At 39.8% G+C, this 20,877-nt stretch overlaps 1 protein-coding gene across 2 annotated transcripts in view; it reads left to right on the forward strand.

Moving 5' to 3' along the window:
- Positions 1-20,877, forward strand: part of MYOM1 (myomesin 1) — a 117,838-nt gene that overhangs the window by 75,110 nt on the left and 21,851 nt on the right. For both annotated transcript variants that reach the window (XM_070452703.1, XM_020908315.2), the window contains 4 exons: positions 3,024-3,138; positions 15,159-15,315; positions 17,468-17,574; positions 17,697-17,741. In XM_070452703.1, the coding sequence (XP_070308804.1) occupies positions 3,024-3,138; positions 15,159-15,315; positions 17,468-17,574; positions 17,697-17,741 (424 nt within the window). The remainder of the gene's footprint in view (positions 1-3,023; positions 3,139-15,158; positions 15,316-17,467; positions 17,575-17,696; positions 17,742-20,877) is intronic.

Consider the following 20,877-nt stretch of genomic DNA (forward strand, 5'->3'; position numbering starts at 1 on the left):
AGATGGTTCTGCTATAGCCACTGACCCTCTCACTAGGACTAAATGGAAACTTCAAAAGCATGTTTTCCCCTATTGTCAGTCATGGCATATGGACACCCCAAGTCCAGAGCAGAGCCTCGGAAACTGTAGGGAGTGTGACTCCGATTCCCGTTACTCAGAATGGAGTGTGACTGTTTGATCACAGTCAGACAGAGTGCTGCCCAGGCATTCAATGTGCAGCCTTATCTGCTGGCGGAATAGGCCCTTGCCCAGAGGGAAGGCCTTGGGGGTTTCTCAGAGTATACCTACTTTAAGAGACTTCTCTTGTCAACCTGCCACTAGAGGCAACACCATCTGTCAGAGAGTGCCCTGGGGGTTAAGACATTTTTAGTCCCCATAAAAACATAGATATATTCTCCAGGAGAGGTGACTCTTAAACTGTTACACCCAACATGCCATTAACTCAGCTTAGCACATGCAGTAAACTCGCCAGCCCCTTACAAAACCGTGAGGAGATAAGGAAGGTCACATTTCCTGGGGCAGAGAAAAGGTCAAGGAAGTTCTGGAGCTAGGATGCGGTTTATCTGTCCAGAGAACCAGGAGGCCTCTGGATGCAAACACACCCAAAAGTCAGTGTAAAACAGAGGTTGGACACATCCTAGATGGTGGTGGTGTGTGCGTACAGCTCCCGTGACCTCCAGATCCCCCATCAGCCATAGCACAGGGGTCCCAACAGTCCCACATACAGGAGCCAAAGGGGCCCGGAGCCTAGAAAAAAATGGACAGGAGGAAGAAATAAGAGAGTTTAAGCAGATCAAAGAATGGTTAATGTCACTCATTAAAAAAAAAAAAAAAGACAAGAAACAGAAGAAAGGCAAATTTAGGGGGAAGAAGGAGATTGAGGTTGAGTGCCCCTCCCAAAACAGAAGATGAACTCTCTGTAAGGAAATGACCTTAGAATTTGGCCACAATTTTTAAAGTGAAAAAAAGAGTATTGACTTTTCTGGTTATAGAGTGGATAGATGTTAATGATGATAAATTCAAACAGTAAAGACATAAGGAAAAAAAAGTTGAGGTTCCCATAATCTCCCTACCTGTGGTGATGTGGAGTCCCTCTTTCAGGTGGTTCATATCTGGAAAAGTTTCAAGACTGAAATGGAGAAAAAAATGTACACATTAAAAAACTTTATCAAGTTTAGATGAAGAAAGGAGATATGTTAATAACTCCAGGAACAGGAGATTTTAGCACCATTGCACAGAACTTAGTGGGCTAGCTGTTTTCTGCCAGAAGCACCCCTGTTCATGTGTGCATGAGTGTCTGGGGGTTCCTAGATGGAGTTAAAGGTGTGTTGCTTTACATCAAAAAATTAACCAGCTGAGCTCACACTTCCTTTTTTATTGGTAATTACAATCTGCTGAGACAGTGTGGTGAGAAGGGAGTGAATAATTGGAAGGGGTAGGGGACAAGGATGAAGAATGCAAGGGAATGCAGTTCTTCCAGAAATTTTAAGGAGGAAAACAAACCTAAGAAAGGGGAAATAGATGTGATGTGTGCACATGTGGCATATCTCCGGTGCTTTAAGCCTAGTGGTCATTGCCCTGCAGTCATGGAAGGGTACAGGGGTGTGCCTGCCACCCCAGCGACTGGACACGGGATGTGTGGATCTCCTTCCTGTGCTGTGTTGCAGAAATCTAACTCACGGTCACAGATTACCTGAGTGGCAGGTGCAGATGTGACAGGCACCTGGCAACTTGGTCTATTTTTATCACAACAAGGAAGTGTTTCTGTTCCTTTTTGTAGATCCACAGTTGCCTGACATTATCTCTAAACATGGACTTTAAATACATCAAACTCTATGCATTTAGCGTGTGCCTAAATTCATGTTCATTTACAGATTAAAATCATTTTAAAAATCCATTAGCTCCAGTAAAAGCTATCGTAACAGTAACATTCTGTTATCATAACTGTAGCATAGTGTTATCATAAACACAGCACAATTAAATCATTAGATTAAAAACCCAACAATTTAATACATAGCTCATCTAAATCCATGGTCACAAACACTTTGCTTGGCTGAGTAAATATGTTCTAGCTTTGTGTGATTTAAATCCCATTTTGGATGTTAATCTCCATCACAAGACTATGGGAAAAACTGTGTCCTCTGTGTATAATAAATTCCTTCTTAAAGTACAATATAGGTTTTAAAAGTCAAATGTTTTAAAAAAGATAATTATTGTAGAATGTTGATAATACTTATACTGTTTCTTTCTTTATGAGACTATGCTGAACCCAAAGAGAGTCACAAAAATTTATGAAGTGGGACTGTCATATAAAGGCATATTATAAATATTCTTTTTTACTTTCCTCACGCTCTTGTAACTCTAGCTCAGTGGTACACTTATAATGTAGGTCCTCAGCAAACATCTTCTTGATGCATGACAATGTGAGGACCTGAAATTTGAATACATTTGACTATTCACAAATTACCGAAATTTGCAGCCATGTTAGTTGCTTGTCTATTTAGTGAGAAATAGCTATATTAAATTTACAAGGACAGTTTCTATTTGTTTTTGTTCTAATGCTTTAACATGCTTTTAAACAAATGGAAAGCGATGCATGATCTAAGATCCATGCTTGTAATTCTCCTCTCCTGCCAGAACTTCTATCTGAAATTACTCTGGAATATTCCAAAAGGACCAGGAAAAGAGGGCAGCCCATATGCTCTTGTGAGCACTTTGTCATTTGACCAAAGAATAAGGTGGTTAACGCCTATAAAACATACGGGTATCAATCTCCTATTTCTGATGCTCGTGGCTGTTAAATTATCTAAAAAAGAGAGAACATCTCTGAGTTTCAAGGGATCTTGGAAATGTCTAATTACACATGGTTGGGAAAGAAGAAAGTCTTAGCACACTTAGTCTCTGACAGGATGACGTTTAGAACCCAAATTTTGTGCTGTATAATTGAATCACCTCGACAGGGGAAGAGCACTTCTGTTCAAATGACACAGAGTAACCGTCACCTCTATACCTGCTTCTTCCAGGTGCAAGGCCTCAAAGAGGGTGAGAGCTACGTGTTCCGAGTTCGAGCCATAAACCAGGCGGGTGTCGGGAAGCCGTCTGAGCTTGCTGGGCCTGTTGTGGCCGAAACCCGCCCAGGTGGGCTTTTACTTTTTTGTTAAAGTTTACTCATCTGTGTAAGATACCAAAGTAACATTCAATCTTACTTCTGTGTCTTTCCTCATTTTCAAAATCATCACTGTACACTATCCAAATGACTGATAAGTATGACAGTGAAAAGTGAAAGTCACTCAGTCGTGTCCGACTCTGCGACCCCATGGACTATACAGTTCATGGAATTCTCTATGCCAGAATACTGGAGTAGGTAGCCTTTTCCTTCTTCAGGGGGTATTCCCAACCCAGGGATCGAACCCAGGTCTCCCACATTGCAGCGGATTCTTTACCAGCTGAGCCACAAGGGAAGCCTAAGTATGACTGTCAGATGTGACAGTCATTTACCCCATCACAGGACCTCAGGGCAGGGGTGAGCCAGGTTTGAAATGGTTGCAATGTGGGAGACTCAGGTTCGATCCCTGGGTCTGGAAGATTCCCTGGAGAAGGGAATGGCTTACCTGCTCCGGTATTCTTGCCTAGAGAATTCCATGGGCAGAGAACCCTGGCGGGCTACAGTCCATGGGGTCGCAAAGAGTTGGACATGACTGAGCGGCTAACACTTTCACTTCACTTTTAGGGCTACTTTGGTTTGTACTTAAAAACATGGAAATTCTTGATCAAATTATGCTTCCTGGACCAACTGTTTAAAGTATACATTCCTGGGACATTATTTCTGTTATACAGTGGCCATTAACTCCCACAAGAATATTTTTCTACCACATTAGAAGCTGGAACAGCTCAGAGAGCAAACATGATCCTTAAACAAAAGTAGGGTTTATATCATTGTAGCTACTAAGTTAAACTAGGAATCAGCAGATTTTCTCTGCGAAGGTCCAGATAGTAAATATTTTCAACTCTATGGTTATATGGTGCCTGTCATTATCCTCAACTCTGCTGTGGCACAAAAGTAGCCGTACACAATACATAAATGAGTGAGTGTGGCTGTGTATCAGTAAAACTTTATTGTGCATGATAGATGCATTATATAATATGATAAATTATATGCATTATGAAATTTGAATTGTAACTAATTTTCACATCTTGAACTATTAATTTTCTTTGGATTTTTAAAAGCTATTTAAAAATGTAAAAACCATTTTTAGCTTTCAGGCCATACAGAAAGAGGCAATGGTCCAGATATAGCCCACGAGTCATAGTTTGCTGACCCCTGGGTTAAGCTAACAGCAGTCCTGACTGAATGATCTATAGAGCTGAGGCAGCCCTCATGGCCCAGTTTCCAGATGCCATGACTGGACTAGGAAAGACAGTCTTTCCCTTTGTTACGAGAACAAAGTTTACAGTGTTCACTGGGCAAATAGCTCCAGATCATTATATAATACTTATTTTGTCTTTTAGTCTCTATCACTTTTCAAAGTTATATATGTCAGTTCATTAAAGTTGCATGAAAGAAAGCAGTAGAAATGAGAGAGGATTAAAAAAGTACTAACCACCTATTTTAAGTTTATATTCATTCTAGTCAAGCACCCTCACTTCAACTCTTCCCTATTTCTAGATTGAAATAAAGAGCAGATATATAATGTGATATTTGTTTTTATGATAAGAAAAGAATGTAGATATAGAAAATTCTGCTCTCACTTCATGATGCTTAAAGAGAATATCAAATGCACCCTTTGAGAAAGTACCTGCCCCTCTCAACCTATTACTTCACAAACTACTTTCAGCTACTCTTGTAACTACCCTCTAGAGCTGGGTGCGACAGGAGTGACCTTCTTGTACCAAAGTATAGTAGGTGTGTCAGGAGAGAGTGCCATACTTCATATAAGTGCTCTTTGCAAAATGTCATGAGAAAGCAGAAAAATGCTGGGTATGCATGTGCCAGATAAAAGGTAACACACAAAGACATGAGGACACAGATCTCTATAGAAATCACACCTTGCAGGTACCAACTGTGTAGAAATATAAGGTGCTGAGTGGACGTGCCAAAGGGCCCAACTGTGAGGCTACTCATGTAAGAACATTTAGATTACTATACAAATAAACTCTTAATCTAGTCATTGATGAGTTAAAAGCACCTGTTAAGCAGTGAATTGACTGAAGAAGTTTAAATTGATTTCTTGTTTTATCATCAATAACCCTTGGGATGGCAGATGGCCAGGCAGGACATTAGCAAAGCCACCATGATGGAAAGTTTACCTTCAAAAAGGGGTCTGCTGGTGGGGTCCTAGGGGAGAGTGTTGTTTCACTGGTGCAGAATAAGGCCCCCAAAGTCGATTTGTGGCCGTTTCATTCCCAGAATATAATTACAAACAACAGCTGCAGACTAAACAGCATCAGATTAACCTGCTCAGGAACCACTGGCTCCAACCTAGGAAAGATTCCTGGGACATACCAAGTCAAGATGCTGACCCGAAGCATTGCCACGGTGGTGGTTTAGTTGCTAAGTTGTGTCCGACTCTTGCAACCCCATGGACCGTAGCCTACCAGGCTGCTCTGTCCATTGGATTTCCCAAGCAAGAATACTGGAGTGGATTGCCATTTCCTTCTCCAGGGGATCTTCCCAACCCAGGGATCGAACCTGGGTCTCCTGCGTTGCAGGCAGGTTCTTTAGCAACTGAGCCACCAGGGAAGCCTGAAGCATCGCCATGAAGGAGCCCAAACCCCGGAGACACTGGTTCTTGTTCCACAGGCAGCAGGCGCATTCATTCCTGCATGAATGTTCAGGCGCATTCATGTGCCTCCTGCACACCTGCTTCATGCCAGTGCTGTGTGGGCACCACGTGAGTAGAATAAAATGATGTCACTGCCTACTGAGCTTGCAATCTAGGGAAAATCAGTGTATAGCACAGCATGATGGAAGCCTGGACAGAGGGTCACAAAATATTGCCTATAGTTAAACAGGCTACAGACAAGGTGCTAAGGTTTCATAAATCCCCGTAGAAACTTAAATGCATTTTTTATTAAAGTATAATTGCTTTACAGTGATGTGTTAGTTTCTGCTATACAGAGAAGTAAGTCAGCTACAGGTATACATATATATGTATCCCCTTGATCTTGGACCTCCCTCCCATCCCACCCCATCCCACCCATTTAGGTTATCACAGAGCACCGAGAGCTCCCTGTGCTATATAGTAGCTTCCCACTAACATAACATTGTAAAGCAATTATACTCCAACAAAACCCCGAATAAATAGGAACACACAAGATTGACCAAAAAAAACTATTATGTAGCCTATGGTTGTCTGCATTTACTAACTTTATTAAATGCCAAATTTTACTTTTAACCAGGTATTTATTTTATGCTAAAATATTTGGGTCCCGGGATGGGGGTTGAGGATCGGTTATCAGTTTCAGGGTTTGGAATGTGAGACTTGGATTGCTATTTCAGAAAAACAACTCTTTTTGGAACACATTATTAATATTTCAGACAGAAAATAAAGCTTATCATGTAACAGCAAACCTCAAATGCATCTGACAAGATACCTCGAGTGTAATTTGAATTCCAGGTAAAAGTTAACCTAATCCACTGGGGTTGGTAGGGCCACTGGTCTCCTTTTGAAGTTGACGAAAATGCCAGCAGATGTAACTCAGCCACTACAACACAGTCTGGTCATGCTGGTAACAAGGATCAAAAATGTGCCGTGCTTCCCCAAGAAGTCTGGTAGCTGAACAAGCCTGTATGAAGAATGAGCTGGAAAATATTTAGAGTAGATTTGTTGGTACATACAACACACTACTAGTCTTGATATTTGATCTGTTTTCAAACAGTGTCTGTGTGGATTGTGTCAGATCTGGGCTGCAGGTGGAGGCAAGATGAGCTAGATCAGAAGGAAGACAAGAAAGAGAACTGCCAAGGTGTGGCAGGTGATCCGGAGGGTGGAACTGGCTGCCTGTGTTCTTATCAGAAATCTTGCAGCAGGCAGGGGAACTGAGGTGAGAGGCAGGAGAACCCAGAGACAGGCAGAGTCCCCAGCAGGAACTGATTTACTGGAAGTCAGGACTTCTCACCAGGAGCAAGGCAGGCTAGAAGACTGGAGCTCCAAAAGGAATAATGAGCAGGGTTTGGGTTGACAACCTACTGACCAATCCCAGTTTCTGAAAATTGACTGCTCATAGAACCTGGTAGGGCTGAGGATGCTCAGTGGCCTTGAGGTGGAGTTCTGAAGATTCTAAAGCAGGAAGTCAGGCTGACTATTCAAGATTAGCTCAACTGGCTAATTTAGAGATCTTCACTTATATTTGCTCACTGTCCTCTTTTATCCATTACGAAGGTAATTTTCAACCTTAACAGTACATTTCATTAGAATCAGGTCAGGAACTTTTTGAAAATACTGACTCTATTTTAGACTATTGTCCAGACCAGTTAAATCAGAGTCTGCAGGACTGAGCCTGGGCATAGGCTTGTTTTTGTTTGCTTGTTTAGCTCCTTGGGTAATTCAAGTATGAAACCAGGCTTGTGAATTGTGCATTAGACTGTTCAGTTCAGTTCAGTCACTCAGTCGTGTCCAGACTGTCACTCAGTCTTTGCGAACCCATGGACTGCAGCATGCCAGGCTTCCCTGTCCATCACCAACTCCCAGAGCTTGCTCAAACTCATGTCCATCGAGTCAGTGATGCCATCCTACCATCTCTTCCTTTGTCATCCCCTTCTCCTCCTGCCTCCTCAATCTTTCCCAGCATCAGGATCTTTTCCAATGAGTCAGTTCTTCGCATCAGGTGGCCAAAGTATTCGAGCATTAGCATCAGTCCTTTCAATGAACATTCAGGACTAATTTACCTTAAGATGGACTGGTTGAATCTCCTTGCTGTCCAAGGAACTCTCAAGAGTCTTCTCCAACACCACAGTTCAAAAGCATCAATTCTTCAGCACTCAGCTTTCTTTATAGTCCAACTCTCACATCCATACATGACTACTAGAGAAACCATAGCTTTGACTGGATGGACCTTTGTTGGCAAAGTAATATCCCTGCTATTTATTTATTTATTTATTTTTTTGGTTCTCTCTCTCTCTTTTTTTTTTTAATAAAACTGAAAAATAGAGTAGAAAAACATCTTCGACAGTTATCCCTGCTTTTTAATATGCTGTCTAGGTTGGTCATAGCCTTTCTTCCAAGGAGCAAGTGTCTTTTAATTTCATGTCTGCAGTCCCCATCTGCAGTGATTTTGGAGCCCCCCCAAAATAAAGTCTGTCATTGTTTCCATTGTTTCCCCATCTATTTGCCATGAAGTGATGGGACTGGATGCCATGATCTTCATTTTTTGAATATTGAGTTTTAAGCCAGCTTTTTCCCTCTCCTATTTCACTTTCATCAAGAGGCTCTTTAGTTCTTCTTTGCTTTCTGCCATAAGGGCGGTGTCATCTGTGTATCCGAGGTGATTGATATTTCTCCCAGCAATCTTGATTCCAGCTTGTGCTTCATCCAGCCCAGCGTTTCTCATGATGTACTCTGCATACAAGTTAAATAGACTTATAAGCATTAGGCTGTGGGCGCCTTCAAAATAGGAACTGTGTTTTCTCTGTGTATTTCGAGAGCCTAGTACTTGGTGTATAGATGAAAAAAATGCAACCATGCTTTGGCAAATGAGCGTGTCTCTGTTTTGTAGCCACAGCTTGTAAACCTAACCCTAGTTTCTCATAATGAATGTCCAGTTATGAAGAGTGAGCTAGGAGAGGCTCAGTGGAGGCTCTAATGTGGCACTAAGGTGGTGGGTCATCGAGCGGTCCTGTCTTTCACATAGGAGAGCTCAGTATTATTAATACATGCAGCTGATTGAATTTGTTCACTTTTAATGCTTCCGTTCTGTCCCACTCTCCAGTTTTTTAAACACCACCCATGCACACACAGAGGCACACACACACACACACGCACTCATGCACACCAAGGGAGAAGGACAAAGAATAAAAGCTTATAAAAGTGACCCATAATGCAGATGTAAAAGACTAAATTACATGAGAAAATTCTCATATAAGATTATGAAATGTTCAGGAAGATGAATTCCCACTTTTAAATTTTATCTTTTTTTTTTTAATTACTATTTGGAGAGGAGAGAAAAGTGGGATGGAGTTCATTTCCAAAAAGTTCATTTCAGCCCTGGACCGCCCTTAACCTGTTCACTTTCTGGGGAAGTGGCAAGCCTGGAGCAACCATTAAAATGCCACTCCAGTGACTTCTCTGGTCCCGTGGTTAAGAATCTGCACATCTACTGCATGGAGCTAGGGCTTGATCCCTGATCAGGGAAGTTCTGCATATGGCAAGGTGCAGCCAAAAAATAAAATGCCATCCCATGCAATCCAGTATCCGCTTGTGTCCATGTTAAGAATGTGTTTAGGGTTGGGGCAGCTGACTAGAGACAACTGTTCTTAAATCCTTTTCAGACCAGAATTGTCTCTTTCATTTTCTAAAGCCAAATCTTCTCTGGTCTTAACTGAATTCTTCATGTTCTTTAGTAGATTTGAAGGTTGTTTTTGAGAAAAATCTAAGTTCTGACAAATTCTGGTCCAGCTTTCTGGCTCAGCTCTGTGGGCAAGTGAGATGGCCTTTCATTCAGATGAGAATATCCATAGAAATTCCTTTACTTTGACAGCAGAACATCTAACTTGCTGCCTGCCCGTTAAATATCAGGACCATTTTGATCATGTTTTAGTCAACTTTAGTGAATGTGGCCCTTCAGTCATGTATGAGTTCAACCATGGATTGACAGCAGCTCAGGGCTTGCAAAAACTCAGGCTGTGGGACATTCAAAAAAGAAAATTTGAGGATGTTGTACCTGAATCTCCTTCATTCCAACACTGAGCCAGATTCACCTCCTTAGGTGTAGTTGTGGACCATCTGGGAAACACTCAGAAACACTGTCATTACACTGCTCTTGGTTTTCCTAGAGTATTTGTAGAAAGAATCATCCATTTCAATATCATGTATCTTTTGTAAAATCTCATTAGAATTTTTTGTCCAGGATGTATCCAGGATCCCTACATTTAAAGAAAGCTGCTGTTAATTTGGGATACCTGGATTTGATCCCTGGGTCAGGAAGATCCTCTGGAGAAGGAAATGACAACCCACTCCAGTACTCTTGCCTGGAAAATCCCATGGACGGCAGAGCCTGGTAGGCTACAGTCCATGGGGTCGCAAAGAGTTGGACATGACTGAGTCACTTCACTTTCACTGTCAATTCCTCAAAGATTTTAATGTGTTGGAAAAAATGGTCTTTCCAGATTAGTTTCTTTACCACACAAAGAAAATCTACAATCTGATATGTCTTGCCTGTTCAGATACAAGAAACTCTGAGCTCATTTTTGTTTTGTCTTCTTTTAAATTTTCCAAGGGATGTCTTTTTGTTTTAAACTCTTCACCTTTATTCTTTGTTGTCACAAGTAATTTCTTTCTTTTCCAAAATCCTTTTATTTTTCTCTTTTTTTAAACCCAGAATGCAGGAAGAGGACATTTTTTTTCCAAATGCCAACTTCACTTTCATTTTCCATTATAGGTATTATTGTAAAACACTTGGTCTACTAAGTTAGTATTTAAAAACACTTTTATTCAAAGAACTATGTTAACAAATTAATTAAAGCTGAACAGTAAAAGAAGCCTTTGAATTTGAAAAGCTATATTGAAACAGTATGAGAGCATTAGCATTGTAATTCATGTGACAAATAGGGAAAGAGCTATAATTTGTTGCTTTAATCATTTTAAGATAAAGTTGTTTTATATTTACACAGTGATACTGTTGAAACTGTGTTCTTTCTTTGTAAGTTATTTCAGTTAAACATTTTCTATTGAGAATTGTTGTGGGGCAAAGAAATATGCCTAGATAACTAGTACTTGGATTATTTTCAGTTAATCTGACTTTTCAAAATTTTGATCGCATTCAGAACAATACTTTCAGCCAGTTGACAGCATCATTCTTTGTCAGGGAGGAGATCAAGCTTTGAATTCTAAGCATAAGTAAGAAAACCACTATGACTAGAATATTTTCTTTGTTGGTGTTTTTATTTAATTTTTATTATTTTATTTATTTCATTTTTATTTCATCTTGTCTGTTTATCAAAATATTGGTGTTATGCTTAAGCTTTACTAAGACTAGTTCCAATAAAATAAACACTGCAATTCTAAACTGACATTTCTCTTTTAAATCCCTTAAGAGTCCAGCCCCTGGCACATGTAAAGATGTACAGGAAATATGGAAGACAAAACCCCTGCCCTTGTAGCATTTAACCCTGCTCAACTTTTTGAAATGTGAAAATTAACCACTCATCTTAATGAGCGTTTGATTTTTAAAAGAGAAGTATGGAAGAGATTTTTTTCCCCCCTTTATTTTAATAAATCAACCAATAGCCCCCATTATAGCCATAGTTATGTGAACATAAAGTGAGGAAATGTTCATGCCTCTCTTTTACCCCCTACAGATACTGTCTGCCATGTCCTGGTTTTTTGGCCATGTCGAGTCTTAGCTGTGGCTCAGGAGATCTTTGCTGTGGTGCAGATCCTCTAGTTGTGGTATTCAGACTCAGTAGTTGCAGTACACAGACTTAGTTGCCCTGCACCTAATGATCTTAGTTCCCCGAGCAGAGATCAAACCCTCATTCCCTGCATTGCAAGGCAGATTCTTATCTACTGGACAACTAGGAAGTCCCTACCATGTCCTGGTTTGATACAATTAATCAAGAAAAGCTTCACAAATGAGCAAAACTCTCTTAGATACTCATCAACATTACATCTAATCCCTACTTTTTACTTTGCACCTCCAGGCAATTACTTAATTTCAAATCATAAATTTTGGTCTAAGACTTGAAAAAAAACCACATTGTTTTCTAAAAGCATAAATTACTAAATTTCTCTCATTAAAACCCAACTACAACATAATGATATAAAACTCGTAAGTGGAAACACACATACTGCTTGGGACTTAAAAAATAACATCTTTGTTTTATCTCATATTGTCACAAAAGATGTCCAAGTACTTTACAAAAATTAATTTTCAAGAATAGTTCAATGAGACATCTCTATACTCAATAACTGAGGTAATTAAGATAGCAACTAAGAGAGTTTTTCTATTCTTCACGTTGCATGGATTTGGGACCAAATCTGGCCATTCAGAAATCTGAAAAAAGTATTGTTTTATTTTTAATTATTTTTTTGAAAAAAGTATTGTTTTAAATAGCCAGTTGTTTCATTTACCTAAGAATTTATTGCTAGACCATCAACTATGTAAAATTTTGTATTAAGACTCTTAGTTTAAAATTCTCATAAAGTAGATGACACATTTCAATACATACGTTTCATATACTTCTTGGATACAATATACTTATTTACCTTTTTCTGTGTAACTTGGAGCCACAAGGATCAACCTTATTTATTGCCCAGTGTTACAATACAGGTATGTCTTACAGGGTGAGGAGCTGTTTGTCCTTCTACTAAGTGATGTCTTTGTGCCAGCTTTTTAGTTTTCTGCTTCCTCTCCTGCTGTTGTTTTCCTGCTGATGGTAGTTTTTTACTTCCTTCTCTTATTTGGATTTAATCTATTGAGAGAAACCAACCAGCTAGGCTTAGAATCATCTCAAGCGAAGTACAGGTTCCAAGTGATGGTCTGTGGAATTCTCCAGCGAGTATCCAGGAAAGCCAGTGCATGGACTTTGTCACAGTAGCACTGGCTCTGAGAAGCTTGTCTGCATTACTTCTTAGTCCTGGGTAAAATTCTGGATTGAGTCAAGAGTTATAGTGCAAAGGTTATCCATGGACTTGAGGGGAAAGTCAAACTAATTATATTGTTCATATTCCTTCTGTTTTATGACTGCTTTGCCGAAAAGTCACATCTTTCTCTTTAATAAAAAATCAAGATTCTTAACCTAAGCAATATCTTTTTTCTGCTGTAAACTTAAGTCATATCTCCAACATAATACACAGCAGGTATATGGATGATTCACTTCCTTTTAAAAGAGATTACAAGTAAAACAATGAATGATTAATATGAATAATCTGTCATGTCTCCAAAATAGATATCATGTAAATCACAAGAAAGGTCCAATCAGCCTCTGTTACGTCTCCTTTTCTCTTTAAAACAATACAGATATTCAGAAAATTTTCCATTTACATTCTCTGTGATTCAGTCATGCTAACTGTGTACTATATTATTTAAACCTCAGAACTCTTAGGTGTTAGTCCTTTCTTAAGTTTTGATAAGAGCACTTTTTCATTACTTGTTATGCAACAATGAATTGTAAGAATTGGTCCTGTGTTACCAGGAATAGAAATAAAACATGGTCTGCGACTTCCAATGGAGTAGACACAGTCCTTAAAATTAATATATGTGGGACATTTCACTTAAGGAGCAATCACATCTTTAACTGATCCTTATTTCTGTTTATCTATGTAGCTAAATGTGAAAATAACCCTTGGTTTTTTAAAAAGTAATTTTTAAAAATCTCCTAGAATTAGTCATCTCTAAACTTTCCATGGTTTTTTTTTTTTTTTAGTTCTACCAGTTTATTGCTACCAACCCATCTCCCTCCACCCTCGTGCACACATGCTCAGTCATGTAACCCCATGGACTGCAGCCTGCCAGGCTCCTCTGTCCATGGACTTTTCCAGGCAAGAATACTGGAGTGGGTTGCCATTTCCTTCTCCATAAACTTTCCATGTTTTAAGTCACTTTTTGGAGGCTTGTAATTGAAGCACACACTGCTATCAATATGGACACAATTTAAATTAACTGCCAGGCTTAGGAACCAACACCTTCATGTCACCAGTCACTCTTTGGGCACTGGTTTTGCCCTTAATGTGGAAGGGGTTTTGGAATTGTTTTTCTCCTGACAAGTTTTACTGAACAATGCAATAGAGAAGAGAAAACTTTTCATCATTTGGAAAGTATTTATTGGAAGTCTTTTTTTGTGCTTTTCAAAAATTAAAGCTGTACCTTTCTGATATTAAATATAAAATATTTTTCTTAATGTATGGAAACAAACCAAGTTTAGACTGGTAGTAGAATGAGTGGCAATTTAGGAAGAGCATTTTATCTTTCAAATTGGAGTTAGGCATAGATATGAAAGTTTTACATGTTATACAAGCTCTTTGAATCGCTACACATATACATATACATATTGGCCGCACTGGGCCTTCGTTGTTGCCCAGAGACTCTTTTTTTTGGTGTGCTCAGGCTTTCTCTAGTTGTGGTACACAGGCTTAGTTGCCTCACAACTTGTGGTATCTTAGTTCTTTGACCGGGTGTCGAACCTCTATCCCCCACATTGGAAGGTGGATTCTTAAAACCACTGGACCACCCAAGAAGTCCCGGAATTGCCATATTGCATGCAGATGTAATTTATTATAACCCTCAGAAATAAAAGAACTCAAAATATTAACTTGTTTTATTTTAAAATCCAAAAACTAGTCTTGAAACATCTGAATTTCTTGAAAGTCATTTCCATTTAAATTTCTATATTGTTCAATAACAATCATTTCTAGGTATCTATTGTTCTAACCTAGAATAGCATCTTTAGATTAATTTATGGTTATCTAATCAGCAGAACTTGTTTTCATGGATTTTTTTTTTTCATTCTTAAATGACTTACAAACTTTCAACATGTGAATATAGGCAATTCTCCTTATTTCTACCTTTTCCCCTTCAGTTTCCCTTTGGTTTCTTTATCTCTTATCTATCCTTTCTTGATGATTAGTTAGATATGGGTATTATTGAAGCAAAAGTCATGCATTAGGCATTTCCCAGGGCTGCCTTGCCCCTCTTATTATGGTCAACACACTCCCCTAACTGTTTCACTGGTCATATCAACCAGTTTTTGTTCAGCTCTGACCAAACAGTACTGTCCATAGTGTTAACACCACCTAAGAAACATGGTACATTGATTTAATTCTGTGTTGCAACACAAAATTGAATTGTAGCAGGATTGTCAGTCACAGTGACCAGTTGGGACTTTTCACTTGCACAGACTCAAGGCCCTGCTTTAAGGCTAAAGTAGAGGATCTCAAGGTGAGGAATTCTTATTTGATTAACTTCTACCAGGAAATATCAGCACCTTGTTTTTCATCTTCTAGGAACCAAAGAAGTTGTTGTAAGTGTGGATGACAATGGAATCATTTCCTTGAACTTTGAATGTGATCAGATGGCTCCAAGTTCTGAGTTCACCTGGTCCAAAGATTATGTGCCCACGGAGGACTCTCCGAGATTAGAGGTTGAAAGCAAAGGCAACAAGTATGTACCGTCTCAATCGTAACTATGGGTTTCCTTTTCATGAAAGGAGCGTGAAGCAAGCTGTTTTCCATTTCAATTAAGAGAATGAAGTCACACATATTTTTATCTGGTAGTGTAAAAAGTGATAACCAGTATAAACCTTAAAAAATAACAATCCTTATAAAGTCTTTTCACATTATTCCACTGAAAATGCTTTCTCATATGTTATCTTATTGTTGACTGAAAAAAAGGTGAGAAGACATTTTATTTAGGGCAAAAATGAGGACTATAGCCCACAGGACAGCCTTTCAGATAGCTCCGAGTAACTGCTCCAACAAAGTAGGTGGAGAGGTCAGAATAGGTGTGATTTTGGTGAAGGGGGAAGTGAGAAGTCAAACACATGTTTTGGCAGAAGCTTGCTGCTAGTCATGAGCAGCAGATGTTAATGACTTTAGTGCTTCTCTAGATATGAGAAGGTGCAAGAAATTGTTGTTCAGTCACTAAGTCATGTCTGACTCTTTGCGACACCACGAACTGCAGCACACCAGGATGTCTGTTATCCAGTATCTCTCAGAGTTTGCCCAAACTGGTGTTCATAGAGTCAGTGATGCCATAAAACCATCTCAATCCTTTCTTTCACTTGGTAAGAGGTTGAGCTCAGAGAATCTTCTGAAAAACACCCTACTATCTGAAGTCCTATTCTGCCAGTTTTTCCCAGAGCACAGAGTGCCTCATTCTTGATCTCTGCCCTGAACTCCTTTTGGGGTGTGTTGAAGGTCAGCAACTGCAGTGGCCAGTGGCTTCATCCTTGTAGAGGCAGATGGCAAGCAACAAGTTTTAGTTGGCATCATTTATGGTGCAAGAAAAGCTTTGATTGACATTAAAGTGAACTTGAAAGATGATTCTCATTATTCTATGAGATTTTGAAATCTTAAAGTAATGGTGAGGATCCTTATGGGGAGATGGGTAAGGAAGAACTTGCTGATTCAAGTTCTGGTAAATTAAATGGATTAGGTATAATCTGTTCTGGTTTTTCACCACCACTTGTGAGAGACACAGTACTTCTCTGGAACAAACTCTATAGGAGAGAGAAGCATGGGAGAGGTGATCTCAAGTCACAGCTTTACCAGGAGCCGCTTGTGACCTGGGGCAGGTTTTAATTTCATGGACCTCCAGTTTCCTTCTCTGTAAAACAGAAGACAGTGAAGGGGATTAATTTTATGATATGCTACTTCCTTCAACCTCAAGATTCTGAGTTTTTAAATTTCATCTTACTTATCAAGCTTTGTATCTTTATAGTGCCAACCAGATTAGATTACATTTGGTAAAGCACAATATTTCTAAGTATTATTTCTATTACAAAAAAATCCAATATATCCCAAACTAAAAGGAAGAAGTAGTAATTTTGTTGGAGAGAACAGCAAGGAAATACTCTATATAATTAAAAGACATTCTGCTGTCACTGTGCTGTAAGATCCTTGAAGTAAAACATAATTTTGGTCAAAGGAAAGACAATCAAACTGTAACTATTTCTTCCTTGACTAACTTGACAAATATATAAATGTTTGGATGACCTTAGACACTGATTAGCTATGTGACTCACAAAAGTTAGAAAACAAAGTGAACTAGACCATTGACCCATACATTCATTCCACAAGTATTTATTAAGCACATAGTATGTGCCAGATAAGGTATGGATGCTGGAAGTCACAACAGTGAACAAAACAGATCTCGTCCCTAAAGACACAAAGTGGAGGCATGTAGTCAATGAAGTAGGCAATACCGATGTCATGTAATAACCTCCAAAATGGGAAGTGCAAGGAGTGACATAACAGGGGCATTGGGTGGTTCTGCCCTGTGAAGAAAAGGATTTTCAGGCTTCCCAGTGAGGGTTGACCAGCTGAAAATCTCTTTACTTGGGATATGCATTGATATGCATTGTAGCTTGGGGATGGGAGATCGGTACCATCTCCTCATCCCATCACCATCACCCCATGGGAGGAGGTAAGGAAAGCCTTCCCAGAAGCAGCAAGAGTGGGTGAGTGTTAGGTCAGCAAGGCAGATGGAACACATGCTCCATGTGATGGGAGCAACATGTGTAGATGGCTGGAGACAGGGCACAGCCCCCAGGCCCTACACAACCTCACTTCTTATAAAACATTCTGTTCTGAAGGACGAAAATGACCTTCAAAGACCTCGGGACGGAAGACTTGGGCATTTACTCCTGCGATGTCACAGACACTGATGGAATAGCATCGAGCTACTTGATAGATGAGGAAGGTAGGTCAAAATCAGTTCATCCATGGGTTGACTCCTGCTTTGACTTCTCACTGGTTCTCCAGGATTAAGTGACTTCTGTTTTAGCAGTTCAAGCTGTAATTGTTCTCATTTTCTCCCTACAGAATTGAAACGTTTGCTTGCTCTCAGCCAAGAACACAAGTTCCCAAGTAAGTGTCCGCAATACACTCACAGAGTTCAGCCATGGCACTAGACAATTCTGACAGGATCAAGAGAGGACGCTCTTGAGAACGTATAATGGAACATACATTGGTAGCTGCAGATGTGCTTTCCAAAGGGGCTGCTTTTAGTTTTCCCTTTGTTCTCCAGAAATACAAAGAACAGTGACAGGAGACATCCCATGCTCTGCTACATAGAGCACCGTCAGGTTACGTAGGTGTAACAGCTGAGTAGTTACATTCTTCATCTTTTGCTACATATTTTGGAATATTATATATGTATACACACACATATATATATATCTTCTAGACACAGTAATTTGTATATCTTTTAGGCAAACAGCTCTTTCTAAGCAATTTAATGTTAGCTTTTAATAGAAGGACCATACCTCTAAATAAAGACAATCTGAAGACAGTACCCTATGGGGTGTCCCTGCTGGCTCAGTAATAAAGAACCCGCCTGCCAATGCAGGAGACCTAGGTATGATCCCTGGGTTGCAAAGATCCCCGGGAGAAGGAAATAGCAACCCCCTCCAGTATTCTTGCCTGGGAAATCCTTTGGACAGAGGAGCCTGGTGGGCTATAGTCCATGGTGTTGCAAGAGAGTCGGACATGACTTAGCGACTAAACAACAACAACAAAGACAGTACCTTACACTTTAAATTCCTGGAAAATAAGGTAAAGATGCCTTGATCAGAGTAAGAATCTCTCTGAACTATCATCAAACCCTTCAATGAAGCACCCTCTACATAAAAGATTAATTTCCACAGTTGACACCTAAGAGAAGAGAAAGAAGTCTGAAACGATACTTGGAAAGTTCCACTGACCTGATTGGGTCTGTTAACATTGGTATCCACTGGCCAAAGTAGTGAAGCATCCGAAAAGTTACACTCTGAAAAAACAGAGTGATAGCATCACTCGTTCTTTTAATTCAGAAATTTTGTTTTCCATCCTTAATCCCTAAGATATAACTTCTTCACTAATACAAGAGTTTCAGGAACCCAGGAAACCATACCCTGACCCCAAACTGTAGGCAAAACTTTGTTGTATTTATGCATATTTCTAGGGAGAGGGCCTCCAGCTTTCCTGAGACTCTCAGCAGAGCTGTGATTAAAACACAAAGCTCTAAAACCAGTTGCCTGACCTCTTCACATTCCAAAAGAGTCCATGTCGTGCTTCGTGGTGCGGCTGGGTGCTGCTGACTACTGGCCTCAGCTGGAACGTTCGCAAAACCAGCTTTATTCAGCAGAGCGCAGTGGGACGCCTGTGGGGTGTGGGTGCTGGATGCAGGCTTTCTGAATTCCAGGGGAGGGCCACTTCTCTTCTGTAAGCTTATTCACCATGAAACTGGAAAAGTAATCCCGTGAATAGTGTCTTAAAAGCTATTTCTTTTTAAATTGTAAGAGCAGAGGTTGGCCTGGGCTCTCTTTGTTCTGTGCTCTGTGAACCTGAACAACTCACCCCACTCCCCCAAGGTCTTAGTTTCTTTTCCAGGAATGGCTGTTATAATCAACAGCCCCCATCGTATAGAGGCGCTGTGAGAGCCAGTCAACAGGCCATCGATCCTTGAACTCTGCAGGGAAAATATAAATACTTATTGAAAAAGAGCAGTGATCTAGACAAACCCACTTGCAGAAGGGTTGTCTGCCGACCATACAGATGTCCTCCCTTTCTGTTCCCTGCGCTGTGATGCGGGGGAATGGAAGAGACAGCGTCACGGTGCCCAGCACAGCCGGAGCCTGTGAACGCTCCCACTGTCTATCATGCAGAACAGAAAGAGCAGCACCCACTAATCTAGTTAGTCAGACAGTAAACATTGACCAAGTGTCTAGGCAACAGCTGCTCCTAACGATGTTTACATTTAGCTTAAAGGATGGAGAGGAGAGAAGTTAGGGTGTTACCATAGAACTGGAGGTGCCCAGACTCCCCACAGTCCAGTGATCATATGGCCTTGCAGGTAGTAACTGCCTGCTGTCCCTGTCATTTATGCTGAGATATTTTATTCTGCATGAATGTCAACACTGGTTGCTGGCTGTAGGAGAGAGGGGAACAGCAAACTCAGGGACCCTTCTATTAGAGATCAAGTGTGGTGTTTTGGGTCAGCTCAGAGAAAACTCAAGGATGCATTAAAAACTCTGATATGAAAGCATAACTCTCCCAACCAGAGGGAGCTTCTGTGAGCCCCTTGAAACGGCGTTTAAATATCATAGCTTCAGTTCCTTTCATTGCTGTTGGATCAGGCAGGTCACTACGTGAATGTCTTCAGAGATCTGATGACAGGGTCAAAGCAGCTTATCCAATTTCTCAATTTATAGGCACTTCTAGTATATGTTGATGCATAATTAAGTAATCTTCTTGAGATTCTGTAAGGTCTTAAATGGTCTCATTCCTTACAGAGTGTAATAAAGAGTGTGGTGTTCCTTTATTCCAGGGCACAGTAAATTCTCCTATTTTAAGCTGTTTTCAAAAATATTTTGAAAACCACTAAACATAAGCTTTAAGCCTACAAATAACAGATATTTTGCTGGAGCACATTAACTGCCAGAGAAAAGAGCCTAAGGAAATTTAGGGCTGAGCAGAAGGAAAAAAATATATATATAAAGCTAAAAATAGAGAACAACCTAGCCTGTCTTGCCAGTTGTGATACTAAATTGCAGTGTAGAAACCCAGTTTATTGAATATGTATCTCTGTATGTATATATATATATATATATATATATATATATCAAAACTATACACATATATATATTCATGGTATGTGGGGGAGGGAAGATATATTTCAGTATCTGCAATGTCCTGCAGGCCTCTTGCCTTTTGAGATGAACTGCATTCTATCTGTGGAATGTGTGTCTTTCTAAATAAATCCACTTTCATGTAAAAAAACAAAAACATTCCACATAATATATTTTTTATTTGTAGGCACTGGTTATTGTCCCGCTTGTATATGCACATTTATACATATACTCCTTGGGTGTAGATATGCACAAACACATATACACAAATTATATCTATTTGGTATGTCCTCTTAGGTGAAAATATATTTTATAATTGGTGGTTATAGGGTATTGTTTAAACAACTGGAGGAAGAGTCACCAAAATATAAATAGCCACCCTTATAGAGTACCTA

Source organism: Odocoileus virginianus, chromosome 22, assembly GCF_023699985.2.
Source record: "Odocoileus virginianus isolate 20LAN1187 ecotype Illinois chromosome 22, Ovbor_1.2, whole genome shotgun sequence".
In the NCBI taxonomy this organism is placed as follows: Eukaryota; Metazoa; Chordata; class Mammalia; order Artiodactyla; family Cervidae; genus Odocoileus; species Odocoileus virginianus.